Raw genomic sequence first — 24,028 nt, 5'->3', positions numbered from 1 at the left:
TGTATACCCCTGAACCTTGTGTTGTCAATGTTGTAATGTGTTTGGGTTGTACGCTTTGCCTGAAACAACAGCTTGAGAAACAGATTTTAAGCGGGGTTGTGACGCTGTGATTGGCCCTTGGAATTCGTGGCCGATTCTGATTGGTTTAACAGGAAGGTGAACGCCTCCAACAGCTGATTCGATTTAGGAAGAGAGCATTGATAAAGAGTTAGGTCTTCCTGAAAGAATTTACTCTGAGCTACATTACATGTTTGCATTTATTTATTTTGGCAAAAACCTGTAATTTAGGTTAAGTATTAATCTACAGGTAATATGTGCATCAAGTACACTGTGGAGCAAGCTATAGTCCAGCATGTGTTGCCTACATTAATGTTGCTGCAGAATAAATTAATAAATCATGAAGATTATTTCACCTGCTGGAACAATTATCTTGCAGAGAGATAAAGGCCCAATATAAACTCCTGATGATAGCTTTTAGTCCCTCAAGTGATATTACTCCAACCCAGTGGTGGAATGTAACTACATTTACTCAAGTACTGTACTTAAGTACAAATTTGAGGTACTTGTACTTTACTTTAGTCTTTTCTTTTTATGCCACTTTATATTTCTCCTCCACTACATTTCAGACAGAAATATTGTACTTACACTTAATTAATCTGACAGATTTAGTTTCTAGTTACTTTACGAAACACACAAATACAATATTTTATTATAAATTAAACTACCCAACAATATATACTGTAAGTCCAACTGAAATGATTAACCGATTAAACACTTAGTTGACTAACAGAACTGTTTTGATCGTTTCCAGCTTCTCAAATGAGAGGATTTTTCCTGCATTGAGTACTTTTACTTTTAATACTTTAAGTGCATTTTCCTGATGCTACTTGCATACTTGCAGGTCTTTTACTTGTAACAGAGTATTTTTACAGTGTGGTATTAATACTTTTACTTAAGTACAATTATCTGAATTCTTCGTCAAACACTGCTCCAACCCTAGACATCGCTTGTCAACTAAACTTTTTTTTTAAATACATACATACATAACACATAGCATGCAATAGGCTGGTTTCAGACCTCTGAATTGCTGCCCACGTGAATTGCACCAAAATGGTAATTCAATTTGACTATCAGGCTAGGTCCCTGACCGACTGACTCATCTCATGATCCATGATGCTTGGCATACAGTACATCTGCTTAGCAGGCATCAATATGCTTAACTGATTATTTCTTAAACAGGTTAAGAAATTAAACTCCATCCATCCATCTTCATCCACTTATCCGGTATCGGGTCGCGGGGGTAGCAGCTCCAGCAGGGGACCCCAAACTTCCCTTTCCCGGGCCACATTAACCAGCTCTGACTGGGGGATCCCGAGGCGTTCCCAGGCCAGGTTAAAGATATAATCCCTCCACCTAGTCCTGGGTCTCCCCCAAGAAATTAAACTGCCCCAGTATAATACTGAATATTGGTTAAAATAAGAACCCACTGTTAGAGGTCTTTTAACAGGTTGATCTTTTTGTTTGTACATGAAATCAGTTTGAGAAAGACTGAATGCTTTATGTATATGGCCTCAATATGTTGGCTGTTCAGTTTTACCATGTATACTTGCAAAGTGTATATGAATAAGCAAATATGTAACTGTGATTTTTTTTGTGTGGTTTGCCCATTTTTAGAATGGCAGGTTTTACTGTGTGCACAAAACCATAGCCACGCAACATTTATCAGTGTTTATTTCCGATTTGTAGACAGTATAAGCTTTGCTGGTCTCATACAGTCATGTCTACCAGAGAAGGAGAGGCCTTCCGTCCTCCTCGGCCATGTTGCAGAGGCAGGCGAGCACAAGGAGCAGGTCCCTCTGAAGTTTTCTCGGTGCAGTGGTCATTATCTGCTTTCTCAGGAAATCTGAATTATTGTAGTCAATTGTCTGTGTGCTGTTTTCGCCAGGCCTCTCCTTCAGGATCCCATAGGCGTTAACAATAAATTCAGTGAAAGAAGGGTGGAGTTTTAATTTATACCCAAGCTGGTTTAACCTCTCCATGAGGTCAGCATACCTCTGAGTGAGATGAAGCTGATAGCCTTCATCTACCTTCCCTGTCAGCGGGTGTGTGGATACCTGCAAAAGAGGAAGAAAGGCATATGACTTCCTTCTGATTTATATTTTGTGTGTGTTTTTTTTATTTTTTTATATGAACTGCTAATGGGACTAGTTGTTCAGATTTGATCTCTTATTTGTGCACTGAAAAGTCACACAACCAGTTTTTCGTAGATAAATAAATAAAAGTCTTCCTTTCTGACCTCTTTAATTTTTTCTTGAAAATTGAGCAGTGTGAAACCATAAAGCCTCCTATGGCTCTGGAAGACATGGGACAGAATCCTCCTATCGAGTTGGTATGCAATCTCTCCCAGCAGCCTGTATGGACCTACGGTGAAATAATTAAAATACATTTAAAAAATAATCTGTTTCTTTTTGTTACTGCTCTAAAATGTCTCCGTGTCTGGCATCGCTCACCTTTGACCTCAAGAGGAAAATCAGCCTGACAGGTTTGAATCTCCGCTTTCTCACTTGTATCTGTGTGCACCGAGCTTTGGAGGAAAGACTTGAAGTCGACGGGGGATGAGGTTCGTTGTTCGTGTATTAATCTGGTTTGTTGAAAGTCTTTTCTGAATTGTCTCTCGTTAGAGGTGTTTTGCAACAGACTGGGTGGGTGCCTTCCTGGGAATGTGCAAACTGATGACACAGAAACGGTACATGTTTCTTCATTGCAACAGCCTTTTCACTTGCTGGTATTGACTAGCTACAGACTGTAAACATCTGTTTTAGCCTCTTTCCACTGGCTCCCAGTATGTTTTAGGATTGATTTTTAGATATTTTTGATTAATATTGAAGCCTCTTTGCGGGCTGGGTCTTTCCTGATCTTTTAGTCCCATTACAAGGCTTTTGTCTGTTCCAGAGTCACAGCTTTATACCTGAAGAAACAGAGCTTTTGCACTCAGGACAATGAGGCTCTGAAACGATCTGCCTGAAGAAATAAGGCTTGCTGAGTCAGTAATAGCTTTTCAATGTTTGTATAATCTTCATCAAAGAACTTACCCTGAATTTATTTGAGTATTTTTTTTTAACCTGATTTAACTTTAATTTTCTTGTATATTAGTGTGAAGTCATGTAATTAATTTGCGACCTCATGAAAAGGCTCTTTAAATAATATAATTATTACTCATAAGTAAAAATGTGGTAAAGTAAAAAAAGAAAAAAAATCCTTCTCAAAATCCCTGTAGAACAGTATGATTGAAATATGTACTGACAGAAATTTGACAGAAAAAACACATTTATTCTATAATTGTGAATTTACTCTGAAGTCTTGGAAATATTTAAAGTTAGAGGAATATTTAGGTTATATAGCTAAGCAATCATACACAGCTAAGGAATATGGAGACTGTTGCTTACATTGATTGTGGTTTTTCTTAAGCCGTTTAAATGTGCTCTAGAAATAAACTTGAATTACTTACTCTGCTTTAACAAACAAGGCCAACCAGAACTCCAACACTGACCTCAGCTTATAGGTCAACAATTGTGTTTCTAGTCTAATAATTTTGCTACTGCCCTGACTAATCTACACTGCACCCTGGCAGAGAAAAACAAGTTACAATACCTGGCAATTCCTCGAAAGCGTCATTGTTGAAGCCGTGCATCCTGGCTCTCCACAGGTCTGCGTTTTCCTGGACTACACTAAACATGGACTTCAACAGATTATTCTCCTGTTCAAGTTGTTCATTTTTTGAAAGCAAGCCATTAATGGTTTGCTCCAGGTCCATTATGGGGCTCCTGGTTTCACAGCTGAGCCACAAAACACTTAAAACCTTCTGGACGCTGACAGAATCGTATATCAAATCACAACACAGCAGTTCTGTGATGCAATTCCGTCAGGATTCTTTCACTCAATACAAACGACAGAGATCAGGTTTAGAAAAGAACATTTATGCACAGCATTAAAGTTTATTCTTTATCTTGGACATAGTAGTTTGACAAAAAAACCAGGATGTGCTTACTAGCTTCGTCTAGGGCTTTCCACCATATCACAGTCTACACCAGCTGATGTAGTTTGCTCGGTTGCCATGGCGATGGATCTGTTAACATGCAAGTTCAGCAGTTGCTATGCTTTCATGCACTGCACTTTTTTATTCCTAAAAGTGCAATGGCTACCTGGGCTCGCATGTCAACAGATTCATCACCATGACAACTGATCAAACTCATGCGGGTGAGGACTGTTGAAGGCCCTGAAAAAAGCTAGTGTCAAATCTTTATACTGTTAAATGATTTCATAAGCCATGAAATATCAATTTCTAAATCAAAGTAAAGTATTGTACAAGACGTCATAAAACTTCTCCAAAACTACAACATAGACAATCTATATATTATCAAAAAAATAACATTTACACTGGGTGAAGCAAAATATTCTCAAACTATGCGATTAATGCACATTACAAGACTAAATGAAAACCAACTCACTCTTCTATCCATGAACTAAAAGCAAATTTCTGTCAGAATGTCTACCTGCTGTTCCTCCTGCTCAGCTCCCCCTTGCCCTTCCAAAGATAGCAAGAATATAGAGGAAGATGTTGATGATGTCTGTGTACAGGTTAAGAGCAGCAAAGATGTATTCTTCTGGACTCAGGGACAGTTCCTTGTTGCCAAGCAGCAGCTGTGTGTCCACCGCCAAGAACTGTACCATAGAAGACATTCACAATGGAATAAATATTTGTCTTTTTCTATCATTAGTGAACGTAACTCACAAAATCTGTCAGGTATTTAAAATACAATCCACTCGCGCATCATAATCCTTCCAATGTTAATCCAAATAACATTGACTCCTATGAAAATGTCAAAGATTTATAATTTACAGTTCAGTCAGTGCCATTTGTGGCTGGATTTATGTTGCAGGATTTACTGGTGTTCAGATTTTAGGCTTTTTAGTTTGAAATGTTGACCTCAATTTACCAAATGCCACAAAACAGTACAAAGAAGTAGCATAAATTCAAGATTTTTTTTGTCCAAAACCAGTTATGACCAATCAGGACAATTCATTTAGGGGATTGCTCCGGTGCTGCCGTAAGACCCGCCGGATGTCCTTCATTTTCAGCCGGATGTCCCTCACCTTCTGCTTTCTTTGTGTTGGCATTCTAAACTCCGGTCGCAGAGTAAATCCAGACAGCTAGCTAGACTATCTGTCCAATCAGATTTCTGTTGCACGACTAAAACAACTTTTCCACGAGCAGACGTTCCACCAAAACACAAACCGCCCAAGACGTTTGTGATTGGTTTAAAGAAATGCTAATAAACCAGAGCATGTTTTTCTCCTATCCCGGAATGTTGTGTGGACTAGCCAGACCTTCCTCCGGAGTGCTGTGGAGTAAGGTCTGGCAATGACTATGACCAATCAGATACCTTGCCTTTAATCTATAGCAACACTAGTGTTGTTGTATTATAATTAGGGCTGTCAGCATTAATTTGTTTTAATCGCATGCCGGCATTTATTAATTTATTTTACACTTCACTCGGTTTTGCGTCGTGCCTAACAGGCTACTATTTTGACCCTTTGCTGCACCGTTACTTATCATCAAGCTGCGATACATCCTCCTGCTGTAGGCTGCAGGCATGATGGAGAAAGACGGCAGCCACACGATTCTGAATGGCGCTTTTAATTTTCCAAAACTCCCGGACGGGTCGTAGACTAGTCGAAATCTATATGCACATTGTGTAAAGCCGAATTAAAATATCGCCGAAGCACGTCAAGCTTGAGCTACCACCTACGAGCTAATTAACGTGACTCAGGTTGATGCTACCCACTAGCATGCTACCCACTCAGGCAAAGCAGTATTTTGGAGAGTGCTACGAGTGCTACTTGCCGACCTGCGGATGAAACCAAATCCCCAAAAATTACTACAGCTCTTGTGAAATGGGTGGCAACTAACTGCAGACCTGTCAGCATCGTAGAGGACTCGGGTCTTAAAGACGTCTACGGTTGGCATGTTCTGACCTGTCTCGTTGCCGTCGAGGGGAGCAGTAGTTTTACGCACACACAGCCTGTACGACACGGAGAAAGCAGCCCTGCTGCAAGGTGCTGCAAACGCTGTCTCATTAACCGGTGATCACTGGACGTCAGTGAGTAATCAAAATGATTTAGGAGTTACTAAACACTATATTGACTCTAGTAAGGATAGGGATTTTTAGTTTTTTAGTTAGGTACTTGGAGGAATTTTGCAATAATGACAGATTCACACATTTTTCTTTTGTTTACAGTAAATAAATAAACAAATACAAATCTTAAAGTCAAGTTCATAAAGTAACTTTCTTTGCATTCATTTGTTTCCCAATCAAGATACACTGGTAAGAATTGATTTCCATTGTTACTATGTACTTAAAAACAGTTCTGAAATGCAAAATAATATAACTGTAATCATGTATTAAACATTCGATTAATCGCGATTAACTATAGAAATTCAGCGATTAAAAAAAATTTAATCGTTTGACAGCCCTAATTATAATGCAAAAATGCATAATTCCAGTTTTGTTAAACCAGACAGGGGTGACTGAGATTTCACACTACTCATACAGCATCATCATCATCATATACAGTAAAGCTGGAAGACAATTGTTGGTCTAAGTACTCACACAGGTGAAGAGCAAAGCTCCCAGGCCAGCATACACAATGTGCAGAATCCTGTCACGGATGAAGATGCAGAGGAAGCCGAAGATGATCAGGACAATTAAACACACGAAAAGCACACCGTAACAGGAAGTGAAGTCGTACTTGGTCTGTGGGAGGAGGCCAAGAGAGACATTAAGGTCACATCAGAGTATGAACAATGTACATGACATGCATACAAGAGGAAGGCACTGTCGCATACAAACCTGCAGAGAGAAGATGACCACTGTGAAGCACACAACTGCCGTGATGCCCACTGCCATGACCACCGTGTCAGTGTCATGGAAGCTGGCGATCATTCCCACCATGTAGGACATACTGAGGGTCAGGACGGACTGAAAACAAGAAACACAAATACATCAGCCATGCTGCATGTGTTTGCGTGAAGTGCAGTTTTTTGTCATAAATGGGAAATAGAAAAATTATTTATGATATTGTAGTTACAAAACAGGGATTTGTGAGACTCAATCTGAATTTAATCTGTGTAAACTTTTAAGAATAGGGAAGTCTTATATTGTAACTGTAGGCACAAAACTTTATAAATACAAAATGTCATCTTTTCAGAAAGGAAGCAGTCTCATCTCTCACTATACCACATCAAAAAACATGTTGTTTATCCAATTCAATTAATAATAGGAAAAGAAATGTCCATGGCAGTTGTACGATTCATAAACCAGAAGGCCTACACAATGATGATTCAATCGTCCAGATCAGACAACATAGTACTTTCTGAGCTTTACCTTTTTCCCTCTCGGTCTTCCATTTTGAAAAGAAAACAAAAAAACAGGCTTACTAATGCAACCAGGTTCCAAGGATGTCTTCGGCGAACGCTTCCACAGCAGCTGATCACACAAACCGACACAAAGAATATGACATAGGACACCAGGTACGTCCAGGCGTTCACAATGACAAACGTCTTGATTTCATCCACGAAGGTGAAAACAGCCACAAAGGCAAATGTCACCATCAGCTGAGCAGTCAACACCAAGAAAACCTGGAAAGAATGGATTATTAGGCAGCAGACACATAATATTTTTAACAAAGAATGCTTTTTTTCCCCTTTCTTTTTTTTTTTTTAAGATGGATCTCAAGTTGTACATGTACAAGTACATGATTAATTCCAAAAACACAGATTATGTTTTAGGTTGTGTTTGTTTGTCAGTAGGATATGTCAAAAATGTAATTTCAATGAAATTTGGTGGAAAGTATCGTGAGACAGCAATAATTATGTGGTGCAAAATCCAGGACTTAAAAGATCATGCTTTACTTGACATACATGTATCTCGTGCTTGTTTATCACTACATGTATTTTTTGCATTAAATCCATATGTAGATGCAGATAAATACATTTACAAACATTTTGTATTTCTAAAAACAGGTATGGCTGTTGTTGACAAATCCAGCACATTTACATAAAGGTACTTCATTGCAATGATGATAATTCATATTAAAAAATAAAAATAAAATACAATTATGCCAAAAAGCTGTCCCACGCATTGATTTGCAACACTTCCTATGATGGCCTCATACACCCAGCCATAATAATGTGGCCTTTTCTTCAACTACATTGTCTCCTTACCTTTCGAATGAAGGCTCTTCTTATGGTCTTGTTATCTAATCCAAAATCAAAGTCTTGATTCTCATGAAAGGGTGGTGGGTCCTCTTCGCTATGGTAAACATCATCTGCAGTGGCACCAACCAAAAACATCAAATTGATTACATTACACTACGAATGTAATTCCATATATTTAGAAAAGATGCAACAATGTTAGAAACACTAACCGCTGAAGTTGCCATTAAAGCCCTGGCCTGGTGGAGAGTATGGGGAGGAAGAGGGGTTGGCTCCAAATCCGGAGCCGCCTTGAGGGTTCATTCCGAAAGCTCCAGGGACGCCCGGTCCAAAAGCAGTCGGTGGAGGGAAAGGAAAACCACCAGGAGGAGGGAAACCACCAGGAGGAGGGAAACCACCAGGAGGAGGGAAACCACCAGGTGCAGGGGCTCCGAACATGTTTGGGCCTGGCATACTCATGTCAAATGTGACAGGAAACGCTGGCTGCCCAGGAAGCGAGGGTGGGGAGGGTACCCCCTCCACGGGAGCATATGCAGTCTTCTCGGTGGTCATCTCTGGCCTGGATCGGGAGCACAGACCCGCTGGAGTGTTTGATTATTGGGATAGATGGAACAGTATAAAACAAAAAGGTGAAGTCACATGAAAGGTTCGTCAAATAAACAGAGCTGTTTAGATAATCACGGTTGACATTTTTATTTTTTATTTAAAGAACATAGGTACATCGCCAGTATGTACACACAGAAAAAGTCAATACCAGAGGTACATATACAGAGAAAATATATGTAAAAAAAATAAATGGTAATAGAAAATGTAATACACATTAAATCTATCACCGGTACATGAGAAATTTATCAAACACAAAATCAGTCCTAATTGCCTTCTTATTCTTAATATCTCTTTTAGTGTTGCTGTATTGGTGCAGTTATTGATAAGTGTTCAAAGTTTGGAGTCCGCCTATTTCTTCCTGTGAATGTGGAATTTTCCCCAATAACAAGATTAACTGTACATAATAGACAATATCTTAATCCATCTCACTGCTTTCAAATCAAATAATGTATGTATCCTCAAATTGAATTGATTGCCCAGTTTTCCTTCTTATAAGATGTTGACCACCAACCCAAAATATTCTAGTATACATAGAGTGAAAGAACAACTGAAATATTCTTTCTTCTTCTAGTTCACAGCAAGTGCAAGAATATTCAATATCAAGTTTGAATCTCTTTTGTCTTTTTTGCTGGATATATGTTACACAAGATTTTAAAGGAAACCTCTTAACTTTGTTATTAAGACAGACTTTGTCCCCAATTAACCAGATTTTATGCCAATTAATTTCTCCATAAAGTGAAGCCCAAAATAATCTTTCACAGGGCAGAGTTACATCTTATATAATTCCTGATGTGTTTATTTGAACATTTATTATTGGTAATGTCAACTCCCCCAATGAATATACCACTATTAAACGGATTGATCATTGCAATTTCAATTACTGAACCTCTAAGAAGTTGCAACACATTCCTTGGCACAGCATCCAAAACTATACTGCATAACTTCTCTTGGCGTGACCGGAATTTGGAGAGGAATTTTAAACGTTAGTAACTGCTCGTCAGCATTAAGGAGTTGTTTTACCAATACAATACCATTATCAACCCACTTTCCAAAATACAGAGATTTATTTTTATATTGAATATTCTTGTTATTCAATCACGGTTGAGTTGAGTCCACAGCGCGATAACGCTGTAACGTCACCGACATGACGATGTTCACTTCCGGTATATACCATAATGATAATTGATAACCGATCGACAACTTAATTATAACAAGTATTTACATGCGTTACATACTGTGTAGTTTTACCACTAAAGTCGCACTACTTTGAGGGTTAAACGAAGGCTTTCAGCTCCGGGTTTGATGTCAATGAACAGCATTTCAATCTCCCCGAGTTTCTACGGGGACTCCCGAGGTTTGCTAAATGTAGGCCACATAAACCCTTTTTAGGCAAGAAACGGCCATTTAGCCCACATAACAGCGGGCTATTTGCGTTAAGGCACAAAAATAACTAATAATGTGATAAAGAACGAGTTACGTTTGGGTATAAATCGTACAATATGGCCATGTTTTCTTTTACCAAACAATAGCGTTAGCCAATACGATTGGACAACTGAAAGGCAACAAAGATCGTCAAAGTCAGGATATTAAAGTATTTCAAAGCTACTTACATTGCCTGTAATCAAATGTTCAATCCCAGCTAGACCCCTCCAAAATGATTTCTGGTAGTATTTCGCAGGTTCTGTCCCACTTGGATTTTTTTATGTTGCTGCCATAGACTGTTGCTGCCTGTAGCCTACTGTGTGTTACATCTCCGCCCCCAGGATGCGGAATGTTGCGTTCAGGACATATTAGATGGATGGGAGGGTTCACTTTCTTCGGACAATCACGGTGGTATGAGACAGAGTTGGACGTGTGAAAAATAGTGTTCATTAACAATATAGCATTATATCCACTAAATGTGGGTTTAATTAGGCTACATTGAACGACACAATTAGCTGAGATAAGACAGCCATGTTTGCTTTTTTTTCAGACACTTCCATATTTTTTCGGCAATAACATTGGAGCTTTTAGAAAAGTCCGACTATATCAATATAGCCTGCGACTGATATGTTTACGTGTACTCTTTTTACAACCGGACAGTCAGATTCAGAAAACTCCGAAATTACTTGAACGCGGCAGGAAACCTTTTACATTAGTCTGCTGGAATTGTGCAATTGCGTCAGTAAAATCGAAAGTAAAGTGCGCATAACTTCCAGTGGAAAATTGCCACGACCTGTAAATATAATATAAGGCCATTTTAAGCCAGTGATGCCAGGAGTCTTCAACGTTTTTTTAAGCCAAGGACCGCTTAACTGAAAGAGAGACGGAGCAGGGACCCCTATACATATTGTATAAAATGAAGTTGCATATTAAACTGGGACTACAATAAAGTGTAGGGCGGCCTAAAGCCTTTACGTACATTCTTAGTGTAGATACTATTAAAATAATAATTGTCGGCATGATTTTATAAGTTACACATACATGTGGCACAGTGATTAACTGTATATGTGGATGGCTACCTTAGTGACTACAGTGGGGATTATATTTACTAATTGTAGCCTACTAAAGTGCAATTTTGAAGTGCTTGTATTTTACTTGAGTATTTCCATTTAATGCAACTTTATACTTTTTCTCCACTACTTTTTACTTCACTACAATTAGCCTATATGACAGCTTCAGTTACTGGTTACTTTACATATAAGAGTAATAAAATCCTAGTATAATAATATTATATAGGCTAATAATATAAAATGTGTCATGACAAGAAAGCATCCTGACTTGAATTCAATTGTAGAGTTACACCCACTTGAATGAAATTTGTGAAAACATTTTCGAAGATCAGGAACGCACCAGGCCCAGACGGCATGTCTCCCTCCTGCCTAAAAGTCTGTGCTGACCAGCTGGCCTCCGTCTTCACAAAGATCTTCAAAAGATCACTGGAGCTGTGTGAAGTCCCCTCCTGGCCCCCAAAAAATCCAACATCACAGGATTAAATGACTACAGGCCTGTCGCCCTGACGTCTGTGGTCATAAATCCTTCGAGAGGCTGATGTTGAGCCACCTGAAGGACATCACAGGACCCCTACTCCACCCCCTGCAGATCGCTTACCGGGGAAAACAGGTCAGTGGATGATGCAGTCAACATGGGACTGAACTGCATCCTGCAACACCTTGACTCCCCAGGGACAAACGTGACAATCCCGTTTGTGGATTTCAGCTCAGTGTTTAACACCATCATCCCAGAAACACTCCGCTCCAAACTTACCCAGCTCACTATATCAGCCCCCACCTGTCACAGAATCGCAACTTTCTGGCTGACAGTAGGGGAACCAGTGATCTAATCTAGCTTCTACCATCAGTACTGACGCCCCACAAGGATGTGTGCTCTCCCCACTGCTCTTCTCCCTCTAAACTAACAACTGTTGGTTGTTGTTAAACTCCTTACATTTGCAGACGACACAACAGTCATCGGCCTCATCCGGGACAGAGTCTGCATTCATACAGGAGGTTAAACAGCTAGCCCTCTGGTGTGGTCAGAACAACCTGGAGCTGAACGCTCTCAAAACTGTGGAGATGACAGTGGACTTCAGGGAGAACCCCCCATCACCATACTCAACAACACTGTGGTTGTTGTGGAACCTTTGGGTTTCTGGGATACACAATCTCACAGGACCTGAAGTGGATTTCCAACATCAACACTATCAGGAAAAACGCCCAGCATCAACATCAACCTGCCTCAGGAACTGCTGATACAATTTTACTTTGCAATCATCCAGTCTGTCCTCTGCACGTCCATCACTGTGTGGTTTGGATCGGCCACCAAACAGGACAGGAACAGACTGCAACGGACAGTCAGGACTGCAGAGAAATTCATTGGTACTAACCTGCCCTCCATCCAGGACTTATATACTCCTACAGAGTCAGGAAATGGGCAGGAGGCATCACTACAGTACCATTACACCCTGCACACAACCTGTTTCAGCTTCTCCCTTCTGGTAGGCACTACAGAACACTGTTCACCAAAACAACCAGACACAAGAACAGTTTCTTCCCACAGGCTGTCACTATGATAACACTTAACACCAGTCCATAGTGTCAGGATCAATACCTGTGAAATAACCCTGTAACACCAAGCATCCACCTTTCAGTAATTTATATATTTAATAGTGTTAAACACATAAATTAAACATGTAAATATCTGTCAATTTTACACTGTGTAAACTGTCATATCCACCTACCTCAGATATATAAGCAACCTGTTATATTCAAAAAAAAATATTTATTTTAGCACTATTTGCACTTTGGCATTGCCCTCTGCTACTGTCACATTGTTTACAATCCTCATAGAGCTGTTTGTTTACATGTGTGTGTGTATGTACATATGTATGTGTATGCATGTGTATATGTAACATTTTTTATATACAAATGTGTATCTGTGCATAGTAGTAAAACCTTTATGTTTACCTTGTTCAGCTTTGTTGTCCTTGTTATTAGCTTTATGTTTTGTTTCTGTGTATGTATGAGAGCAACAAAAAAACATGTTCACACTTACTTGGCCATCAAAGCTGATTCTGATTCCACCACTGCTTAGCTGCTTAATGCTTGGCGATAAAGAACCAGCAGGTGTCAGCAGGCCACAGTTTTTGTGAACCTAAGAGGGAAACCAGGGAGACTCACAAAACAGAATTTGTTTTATTGGAACAAACAGTCTGGATATTCCAGACTCTGCAGCTGCCTGCCTGCTCCTCTGTCGTACCCCAGGTCACATCACAAGTTCCTTTACAGCTGTACAGAAACATAAGTGGTTGGAATTGTAGGGAAGGATTGTAAACAGGTGAACAAAACAGTGAATGGACTGTGTAATCTCAAACAACCATAGGCCCCATAGAGGAGTGTGCATTTCAGCTGTTTTTGTCTGCTCAGCCACTAGAGAGCAAAGATATCGCAGTATCAAATTACATTTTTTAATAATTTATCATAATTTATATAAACATATTGCAAAAGGTTTGGTTATTTTGAGGTTTTTTATTTATTTCATTTGGTCAGCCTGAGTGAATCTGGCAAACAGCTTCTTTCAACTAATGGTTGTGTAATGTGGGAAAAAGGACTTCACCTACTTACTATTTTGGAGTCATTGCAGGCCGGATTCATGTTACGCAAACATCTAAGATTGATTTAACATGTAAACAGAGGCAAGCATCAAATTATTCAGCAGTGTTTCAAGTGAAGATCCATTTCCAAAAATGTGTAATCCAATATTAGTTAGTGACACAGGTCCCCGGAGATGCATCTTTCCACTTTAGTTAGTTTTTTTTTATCTTGAAATTAGTTACGCAATTAGACTATTTCTTGCTGAGAGACGTTAATAAAAGTCAAACAGATTATATGACTATCAAATAATAGCTATGATCCACCTTGTAGTGGGACTAATAGCAACACTTATGCTGCAGCACTGCACAAAGACAGCACATACAGTAACTAAACACTAAAGGCAGTTGTTAACATGTACATATGCATTATTTTGCCATCAGTTAGTTTTTATCCACAACTGAAACCATCACGTGACATGATTTCATCAAACAAATTAAAGGCTGTGAGCAAAACCGACATCAACACAAAAGAATAAAAAGTTGAAGGTAAATTTCCTTTTATTTCACATATTAAATGTTTGCAATATTTTGAGTCATGCATTACAAAATGCAAGGTGAAACAGGTGATGCCCTTGCATTGGAGAACATTTTATGTCTAATGACATCAAATGTAAAAAATTTAAAAAGTTAACAGTTCTCACACTGTCCTTTATCAAACTGGTCAAGTATAAAAAGCGACGGATTTGAGACATTAAATCTACAGAAAACAGAAAATGCGTTGGACTTATTGCTACCTTTACACTCATCTTTTGTTCTTTATACACAGTGTATCCTTTTGTTAAGCCAAGTTTAAACATCCAACACATGCTTTTGATCATTATGCAGCAGCACATGTGGACATGTTCTATAGTAGGCTTCATATTAACATATGGACACAAAAATAAATGGTTTATTTCTGTAAGGCTCCATAATAAATACATAAATAGCATAATTTAAAAGGCACATTATGAAAAATGTCAAAAAGAAAGATTCACATTCATCAATGTTTCTTCCCTTATGCGGAGTTTACTTGAGGTGCAATTTAAAGGGAAGAAAGGCAGCTTCAGCTGTAACTTCAGCATTTTGTCTTACCAGCTATCAAGAAAATGCATTTTAAAGGGAACTAGTTGACAGTGTCTAATCTATCTCACACCAAACAGTTATAAAAAAAGAGAACAATCTTAACAAAACACTAACTTCTATATCAATGTCTGCATAGCTTTACCAAACTAAATACTGGTCCAAAACTATGAAATACTGAAAACTGCATGATGACGTGACATACTGTTCTCATATGTGTTTGGGTTTGTTTTCAAAGAAGTGAGGAAGAAATCTGATCATAAGACGTGACTGCAATTGGAAATTTTATACAAATTCCACTGCAATATTTATATACAAAATTCAGCAATGGTTGACATTAGGTCCAGTGAGTCTACTTCAATTAACATTAAATATTTTACTGTTGAATAAATATTAAATATTCATATATATTCAATAGTGACAAAATACTGCTCTCACTTGAATAAAATATACAGTAATTACTAATTTCTCTCCACATTTTTGGAAGAAGGACTGCTAAGTTAAAACCTGGGAGTGACTATCGTTCAGCACCTACAGGCTTCCGTCTTATAGCTTTGCCCTCTTCATGGGAGGAGGTGACCTCCTCTGATTTCCTCCTTTAAAAGGTCGTTTTCATGGTTTTACTGCATGCGATCTGTCTGGAGCTGCTGAGGTTGGTACTGGCTGAAGGCAGCAGCAGCCGCTGCAGCTCCTGGGGTGGCAGCAGTGGCGAGTGGCTGCTGGACAGCGTATCCATACCCTGCTGTAGTCATGTAGCTTGTTGGTGCTGGTGAGGCTGCGTACGGATACTGCTCGTATGCAGCAGCAGCGGCGGCAGCAGTTGCAGCAGCCGCAGAGTACTGGGCATACGCTGCTCCAGTATAGTCAAGGTATGGAGAAGTGGCAGCAGCAGCTGTTGCTGTAGCAGCAGAAGGCTGTACATGAGGGATCATCATGCTGGGTTGGACAAAGGCCTGAGGGTAGACGTAGTGGGCAGGGACTCTGTAGGACACAAAGACACACAGGGTCAGAACAGAGCCACAGGCAGTCATCTTTTCAACGCAGAAACTAAATTCTGGAAAACGGAAAAGCAGGCCCCTCAAAAACTGTCAATCCAGTCCTCAGAACACAGCAAATCCATTCATTAACAACTGAAAAACCCTACCTAGAAATGAAAAGTTAAGGAAGCAGCAAAACCACAAAGAAACACAAGCGCAGCTTTTAATTTCAAAAAGCATCTGATCTGAAACACAGTAAGGCATTAAAAGAAGACACAGCCCAGCTCTGCACCCAATGTTTCACTGAAAACAGTATTTGACAAAATGCGAGCTTATCGCACAACACCACAACATATCAGGAAGAGAAGTGGACATTATTCTGTCCACATACTGTCACACCAACACCACACATACAGGCATGCCCACACATGTTAATAGGTTCTTAAACACAAACAAATAGGGCATAAAAATAGGCTTTTGGTTTCTTTAAAATGCAATAAATTGTAATTAAGCTGATGAATTAACCAACATTAAGTAGGTGCTTTCTTGTATTAGGTTCTGCAGAGGCCCTGTTGTGTTGATTTACTTGAAAAAAGAAATGCATTTTACTATTTTAAAAGGGGAAAATTGTGTAAGAGTAGATTAGATAGGAGCTCTCCTTTGGAAGAGCAACATTCTGTATATAGACCAGGGTATAAATGGATAAATACAAGCCTGGGTATCTGGGTAAATTTGGCCCCACTTTAAACTTGTGTTAAAGTCACCCTCAGTAAATATATTGCGGAGCAGGTGTGAAACTGTTATATCTGGCCATAGAAAAGTGTCCCCTCCCCCTCTTACAGACGGACACCCCACACAAACATACACACACCAGCTTGACTGACAAGGGAGGCTGGAAGCATGCTATTTTTGCTCCCCTTGTCATCTCCAAAAGGACAAGCTGATCTTCTCCTTCAATAACACATGGCAGGGCACTCACCACTGTAATGGTCACTCGACTGTCTCAGTGACTTTCCATAATTTACTTCTTTATTATCAGACTAGAGGTGTCCTGTTTTGTACTATAATATGTTACAATTCTTGTGTCAAACATGACAAATCAAACTACATGTATAATTTCCAACTTGCCAAAATAGGAACCAACATACCCTCTTTGTGATATGACCTTGTTTTAATATCAACAGTTCACACGCTAAAAGGGCACAGCTGACTTAAACCATCTCAGTTGAAAGAGATGGGAGGAACATTTTGTGGTCCTGCACGTTGAGAGCTAAATAAAGGTGCTTTGTAAATCACCAGGACACATGGGTAATCCCCAGCACATAACCAAAAGACTTCACGGGCACATGGCTCGGCCCACCTGTTGTCCACAGCTGAGCGGCCCTGTCTGTGCCATACATTATTAACAGCGCTGCTCAGTGACTCCCATTTTCCATCTGAATTTGAGAGGCCTTGGAGATCACTGTAGCCAACAGCTGCTGCATAAGAGACCGACTAAGATCTCTGTCTCCAACCTACAGTGCAGTGAACATTTGTGTACGTGTGTGTGTGTGTGTGTGTGTGTGTGTGTATATATATATATATATATATATATATATATATATATATATATATATATATATCACACACACACACACACACATATATATACACACACACACACACACACACACACACACACACACACGTCTGGCTTTTTTGGGTTATTGCAAAGCTAAATAAGGAATCCATAATCACATCTATAGTTAGTTAACATCTAAAAAGTGTTTTATACATTAGCTCTCCTGATAGAGTACCAACATGGGGGCAATTGAACATATACTTCTGTGTTATCTTGTGGTGATCACACGTTGTGTTTGTTTTCATTCCCCCTGCACATTTTAATTTGATTGTTAAATGACAGCCACTGGAGTGATGAGAAAAATAAAAAATAATACAAATGCTCAGCATCATGTACCTGTAGATGTAAGCTACAAGTGAAAGCAAGGGGTTAATAAAAAAAAACACAGCATCATGGGTAAGAAAACAGAAACAGAACTCCCACATGCAAGCCAGTGTTTGTTTTGTTGTGGGGGATCGATTTTCAAATGAACACACTGTGTGAGTGATCATCAGCCCCCTTTTGACAACAAAACACCATCAACTTAATGTTAACAAGAAACTGGGGGGGAAAAAGAAACCACAGGCTAAAGCACAAATCAATTATTAAAAAGGGAAAAGAATCAACACCCCGTTGCAGAGTTACAACTCCCTATCCAAACTCACAAAGTCTGCACAAAAACCTCCTGCACCCCCCACCTCCCCCACTGCAAGTAGAAATAAGCACACAGTTAAGCTGAACACCACATCATACTGAAAACAAGGCACACACCAATCTATGTACTATGGAAAACTGGGAAAAAAAGACTTCCATGCATCTAGTCACCATTTCAGTTCGTTTGTGTATGTCAGAGTATACAGGTAACACTTTAGCGCTCTGCCCAATGCAGACTCAGCTATTCCTCAAATCATCATGTCCCTTCATCAGCTATTTTAACCGTTACCGACCCTGTCAGATCAGAGAGAGACAACATGAAGTCAAGTCCTGCAGTGGCTGGGGACAAATGATCACTTCCTTCACAGTCAACACCAAGCAGAAGAGCACACATCCACACTCACATGTCACCATTCAGGATTTAATAAGTGGAGGCAATGATAAATTACACTTTCACAACAATAAAAACACATTATATAAGACCATAAAAGACAGATAAATGTCATTTTAAAACAGACAGATTTTGTGAAAGAAATGTCATTTCTGCAGCTTAACATACCCATAAGGCCTTTGGATGAATGCTGGATGGATCTGAGGCATACCGAATGCAAATCCTAGAATGAAAACGCACACTTTAGTTTGAAGTACTGACACTTTTTTAAATGCAATGGAGATGATTTTGAAGAAAGTGTAAACTTTCATTATCCAAACATAAAGACTACTTCACAGTTCCTGTATGTGAATGTGTAAAGATATTTGGGCTGCTGCCCTTGTATGCCACCTTGATTATCTTGAAGTTGGGAAATAAAGCTGTAGTCCAGTCCCTCACCTGGCTGTATGACCCTGGGCTTGGCCCCCAGGTATGCCAGGTTCACATTGGCTTTCCTGCCGTCTATTATGGGGTTGGGGTCCTTGCAGGCTCGGTCAGCAGAGGCCCGGTCTGCCATGGTCACCTGAAGGAAACGGCACATTTTCCATTGACCTCATGGAGATTTTTTCCTGTACAGTTTGGTCACATTGATTAGGTGGCACCCACAAATTACGGATACTTTGGTTTTAAAGTCAGTCTTAGTGTGGTCAGGTTATATTTGACTAAGGGTGACTAAGGGTTCTGTCACATATGAGCTATTTCTAAGCTGGCTGACTGTGACACAGAACAGGAAACGTAGGCTACAGTCTACAGGTGCCGATACTGGATCAACTGACCGCCGACTCGGCACGTGTACGTAAGCAACTTTAAAAATGGCAACTCTGAACTAGTAGCCAACAAGTTGTTACTTACAAATCCATAACCTCTGGATTTCCCCGTCTGGCGATCGGTGATGACAACAGCCTCCTCGATGTCTCCAAACACCTCGAAATATTTCCTGAGACTTGAGTCCGTTGTGTGATAAGGCAGACCTCCCACAAAGATCTTGGTGAACGTGGTGTCTTTCTGTGCCGAGTGCATCATTTGGAGATGTGTTTAAAGCGATTTCCTGGAAGTAGTAAGTTCAGATAAAGTAGAAAAGCGTTGAGGGAGAGAGTGTGCGGCACGGACAGGCAGCCCCCCAGTGATGTGACTGTGGCTCTGAAGGAGAAGGAGGACACCTGTTAGTTTGGTGCGGGAGGTTTCCCAGTTGTCAGTGTGTGACACATAAACTTAACTCCACCCAGATCCAGACCACCACCCGGTGCTCAGTCTGCCTACTGGCGCACAGCTGCTAAAGCAGTGACAAGGACACACAATAAGTAGCCTATGGAAAAAAAACTCCCCTATTTACCTCATAAAGTTGGTCCCAGTCATCACAGAGAAAGAGATATTGGCTAAGGCAAGTTTGAGAAGACGTAAGCTTTAAAACTAGATGGATTGCAAAGTTATTTTGTCAGATATACTCCCCTGACCCCCTTGACATTTTTGAACAGGTGCCAAAAATTGAGTTTTTAACCTTTAAATTTCAATGATGATCATACATTCAGTTCCCCAACACAAATGTCTAAATACTGTTTCAAAGCCCCCACACTACCAATAATAAGATTCTGGTTGGAAATACTAAATCCCTATGTATGTTTTTGGGCTAAAAGTGGTCAAATATAAAATGAGCAGAGTGTAAACATACTAAAAATCAGCCTTTTATAAAAAATACTCATTGTTTGTAAGACTTTAACTCTACAATGTAACTCTCCGAGGTTGCTAAAACCCACAAATGCCCAGAATAAATATCAAGGACAGAACCTCAGTGTCCTCAATGGTAGCCAGTATAACAAGTCTCTTAGTTCAATAGCCTGCTGTATAATACTGCTCTATAATCTATTTTCTTTTCTTTAAAAAACTGTTGTGAATTCAGGAATGCTTAACAAACCTTATAAAAAAACACATTACATACTTAAGCAGTATCTGTGACCTAGATGTTGATATGGAGTTGTGTCCATACATTGCTGACACATGAATTTTCATTTTTGTAATATAGCACAAGTTTCGAAAAAATACACCAGTTGAGCCCATGGGGACGCTTTAATTAAGTTAACTCAAATGTGACATCTTAGGCAACACTGGCCTAATTATGAGACAACTTGGAAGCACCACACATTATGTTGCAACGTTTGATTTCCACTAATAGTGGGTCAAGAATTTAAACAATAACAGGCTTTCAATTTAGTGGCACATCCGTTCTTATTATACATCGATGGACACATCTCATGTTTGTGCTGTTTACCTTGTGACAGGAGACATGAGAAGCCAGAAGATGGAGCACACATCACTGTTGACGTCTCATCTAAGGGATGTAGTAAAGAATCACACCCTTCTGTAATGGTAATGTTGTGTACAGTGTGTGCCTAAAGCAACACACACCATGGGGACTTCAGCACATTTTCTTGTAAACACAATCTGTTGTAACATAATTTAAGGTAGGATATTTTTGGCTAAATATACAAAATATTTTTTTTTTTGCGAATGTATGAGCACACTTTAGATATGGACTTATAATTAAAGGTCCCATTAGGGCATAGGGATATTTTCTGGATTTTTCTTGGATACAATGCAACACAAGAAAGGACGGGAACTAAAAACATAAAACTGATAGTCATGCTGTGCTGCTGCACTATCACACCCAACTGTAAAAGGACCTAAGAATACAACCTCTCAGCAGAAAAAAAAAGTAAGATTAGAGAAGATTTGAAAATAATTGTGTTTAGACTGAGAGTCATTAGACATGTAACAGAAACATGTTTATCAGTGAGACAGACCAACTACTAAAACAGTAAATTATACAAATGCAGTGAGCTTGAATGAGCCAAATGAAAGAGTCAACACAGTACGCTGATTGTAAATGTTCTATTCTAGAACATTTTGTACCAATTAAAACAGTTTGCGATACATTATAAATACAATTCTGTACATTATAATAGTGTAAATACTATGTTCAAATACATTTCTATTTACAACTCCTTATGAGGGAGAGCAGCTTTGTTCTCTTCTTTTAAGTAAGGTCTTGGGTTTGTTTCATTTACTTGATTACAGCTTGGATATAAAACTATTTCTAGTCAGTTCCACAGTTCACCACTTCCATAAAAATATAAGTTCATAGGACAGCTCTTCTTCATAACTAAACTACTTTTGCGCCATGTTCTGTAACCTGATACCTTCCATCACCCATTCACCCAACCCTCCATTATTGAGTACCTTTTAACATGTAGTGTTATATATCAGGCAGTTACATATAAAATGCAGATGGACAATCAGTTAAAAAGGTATTTAGTCAGTCAGCGAGGCTGGGTAGCATTTTGAATGCCTCTGGGCATCATGATATACATACACAGGTTTCAGATCCATACAGTTAGTTAGTTTAAAACTCAGTGAACTTGTTATGGAGTTCACTGAGTAGTCTGGGGTCAGCTCTGGGGTTTATGTGCCTGCCTTTATTAAAACAAGGCATTAAGGCATCAGTGCATCCAGGCCTTGGTTAAAGCCTAGCTGCTTTGTTTCCGCAGATTAAAGTGATGACACATGGCTTCTCAGTCACTTCAGTTAGACAATATCTCATCAGTCCAATATGGAAGACAGTCGGCAAACTCTCCAAGAATCCTTTCCAGTGCAAGCATTCAAACAGCAACAGTCTCATGCTGAATGGGGATTATTTCCTCCACAGTGTTACAGTACTTCAACAGGATAATTTAACATGATAACTGCAGTCAAACACTGAAAGCAACTCAGGTTTAGCAGATTTGTCCTCCGTTCAGGGTATGTGGCATTACTCCTAGAGACATGGCACTAAGCTTTACTTGGACACATAGATATATAGTGTTTACCTCCACATACGCACATTAGAAAAATAACACAATACTTGTAACAGCAGATATGGAACCGTAGTTCTTTGGTAACCCCTGACAGATCATATTGATGTAAATATCAATTTTATTAACAGTAGTACATTCTTAATCTTCATATCCCAAATTACTCCACTATGAGCCTCAGGGAGGATGCATTGTCTTATAAAAATATTATATATAATGTTCAGAAACCAATGCAAGAAAATGTATGTGGGTAATATTTCCATATGCACTACCAGTTGAAAGTGAAGTTCGCTATCAAAAATATCACCGTATAGAAAACTCAGGTATGTGCATAGTGAATTTTCCGTGAACAGTAATTAGGATAACCCTTTTTAAATGCACACGTCAGATATGTTTTAGGAAAGCAGACACACCCAAAGAATATATCAGCATCTCCATCACACAGAGAGGAGCCATGCTGAAGTCAGCTTGCGGTTTACCCATTAGGCACGAGATCTGAGGACCACCCTCGGGTCCCTGTCATTCCTCAGAAAGGTGGCCCTTCTTTGGGTCCTATCTGATGAGAGTCTGTGGTTCTGTGTCCATGGAGGGCGGTCCTCTGGTGAGACGAGATGGCTTCACAAACACACCGTGACCTGGCGGGCAGCGGAAGTACACCCTGCCCTGGACAGTCCCGTTGTGCTTACCTATAGGAAGATCAATCATAACAGATATGTAGAATAATTGTGGATCATTTGTAGTTCTGAACATTAAAGGGGTGATTGAATGCAAAATCGATTTTTTACCTTGTCATAGTTGAATAATGACAGTTTAGTGGGTAACTAGGACATACATAGAACCTCAAAATCCCATTGACACCTCTTTCCTCTGCAAATCTCACAATTTGAAACTGCCTCTGAAAACGGGCAAATCTCAACGAGCCGCCTAGATGACGTCAACTCGGCGGCTCCTCCTCATTTGGCTCTAGTCTCTTTCTTTGTCACGCCCAAACATTTACATAGGCTACACCACTGATCTGAGGTCAGCTTAGTCTTCTGAATAGGTCGCGTAGATCTCAGAAATTGTATACATTGTTCATCTGCTATTTTACCACTAAATTCACTTCTGATACTTTTTTATGTGAGAAATCAACTATGTAGAGGTCAAATATTATGTCCGACTGTGTGTCGCAGTTCAGCAGGAGCTCAGCAGGCTACGTGACAGCGGCCGGTGCTGCCTCGCCGCCCGGCTTGTCCTACTTCATAGACTCCGGCTCACTGTGAGCTAGCTGGATCTCCGTCACGAAGGGAAGCCCGCGGCGCTCCATACCCGCGCAAAGTCACCGGTTCTGGGTTACTGATTACTGGTTACTGGACTACAAAATACAGAGGCCCTGATGGAGCTCCAGGGCCTGTAGCTAGCCGCGATCTTTACCCATAGGATTGAAGGGACAGTTAGCAGCTAACTAAATC

The 24,028-nt window shown here is 39.7% G+C and overlaps 4 protein-coding genes across 12 annotated transcripts in view; all 4 read right to left on the bottom strand.

The window, feature by feature from the left end:
• Positions 1-384: 384 nt before the first annotated feature.
• LOC144519736 (speriolin-like protein) lies at positions 385-3,865 on the bottom strand. Its single transcript, XM_078253117.1, has 4 exons — positions 3,652-3,865; positions 2,511-2,729; positions 2,297-2,421; positions 385-2,114 (listed from the first exon to the last, which is right to left on the bottom strand). Exons 1-4 carry the CDS (start codon positions 3,812-3,814, stop codon positions 1,782-1,784), a joined length of 840 nt encoding a protein of 279 aa, XP_078109243.1. The 5' UTR covers positions 3,815-3,865; the 3' UTR covers positions 385-1,781.
• Positions 3,866-3,961: 96 nt separating this feature from the next.
• Positions 3,962-10,649, bottom strand: grinab (glutamate receptor, ionotropic, N-methyl D-aspartate-associated protein 1b (glutamate binding)). Of its 2 annotated transcripts, none has more exons than XM_078253116.1 (7): positions 10,492-10,649; positions 8,488-8,856; positions 8,285-8,388; positions 7,499-7,699; positions 6,912-7,040; positions 6,672-6,815; positions 3,962-4,722 (listed from the first exon to the last, which is right to left on the bottom strand). In XM_078253116.1, the coding sequence occupies exons 2-7, from the start codon at positions 8,825-8,827 to the stop codon at positions 4,570-4,572; spliced, it is 1,071 nt and encodes a 356-aa protein (XP_078109242.1). In that variant the 5' UTR covers positions 8,828-8,856; positions 10,492-10,649; the 3' UTR covers positions 3,962-4,569. The 2 variants fall into 2 exon arrangements, with proteins under 2 accessions (XP_078109242.1, XP_078109241.1); XM_078253115.1 differs by having other exon boundaries at positions 8,488-8,834.
• Positions 10,650-14,504: 3,855 nt separating this feature from the next.
• rbm24b (RNA binding motif protein 24b) lies at positions 14,505-19,938 on the bottom strand. 2 transcript variants are annotated; one of them, XM_078251872.1, is made up of 4 exons: positions 19,585-19,938; positions 19,084-19,255; positions 18,862-18,916; positions 14,505-16,052 (listed from the first exon to the last, which is right to left on the bottom strand). In XM_078251872.1, the coding sequence occupies exons 1-4, from the start codon at positions 19,753-19,755 to the stop codon at positions 15,692-15,694; spliced, it is 759 nt and encodes a 252-aa protein (XP_078107998.1). In that variant the 5' UTR covers positions 19,756-19,938; the 3' UTR covers positions 14,505-15,691. The 2 variants fall into 2 exon arrangements, with proteins under 2 accessions (XP_078107998.1, XP_078107999.1); XM_078251873.1 differs by having other exon boundaries at positions 19,132-19,255.
• Positions 19,939-21,490: 1,552 nt separating this feature from the next.
• The window catches only part of kif13a (kinesin family member 13A), a 40,311-nt gene continuing 37,773 nt past the window's right edge, over positions 21,491-24,028 (bottom strand). For all 7 annotated transcript variants that reach the window (XM_078253103.1, XM_078253105.1, XM_078253108.1 and 4 more), the window contains one exon: positions 21,491-23,263. In XM_078253103.1, coding sequence (XP_078109229.1) covers positions 23,130-23,263 — 134 coding nt within the window. In that variant the 3' untranslated portion in view covers positions 21,491-23,129. The remainder of the gene's footprint in view (positions 23,264-24,028) is intronic.

The sequence above is a fragment of the Sander vitreus genome, chromosome 6 (genome assembly GCF_031162955.1).
Source record: "Sander vitreus isolate 19-12246 chromosome 6, sanVit1, whole genome shotgun sequence".
In the NCBI taxonomy this organism is placed as follows: domain Eukaryota; kingdom Metazoa; phylum Chordata; class Actinopteri; order Perciformes; family Percidae; genus Sander; species Sander vitreus.
Note: the sequence above shows the minus strand (reverse complement) of the source record. Positions and strands in the feature narration are given on the sequence as shown.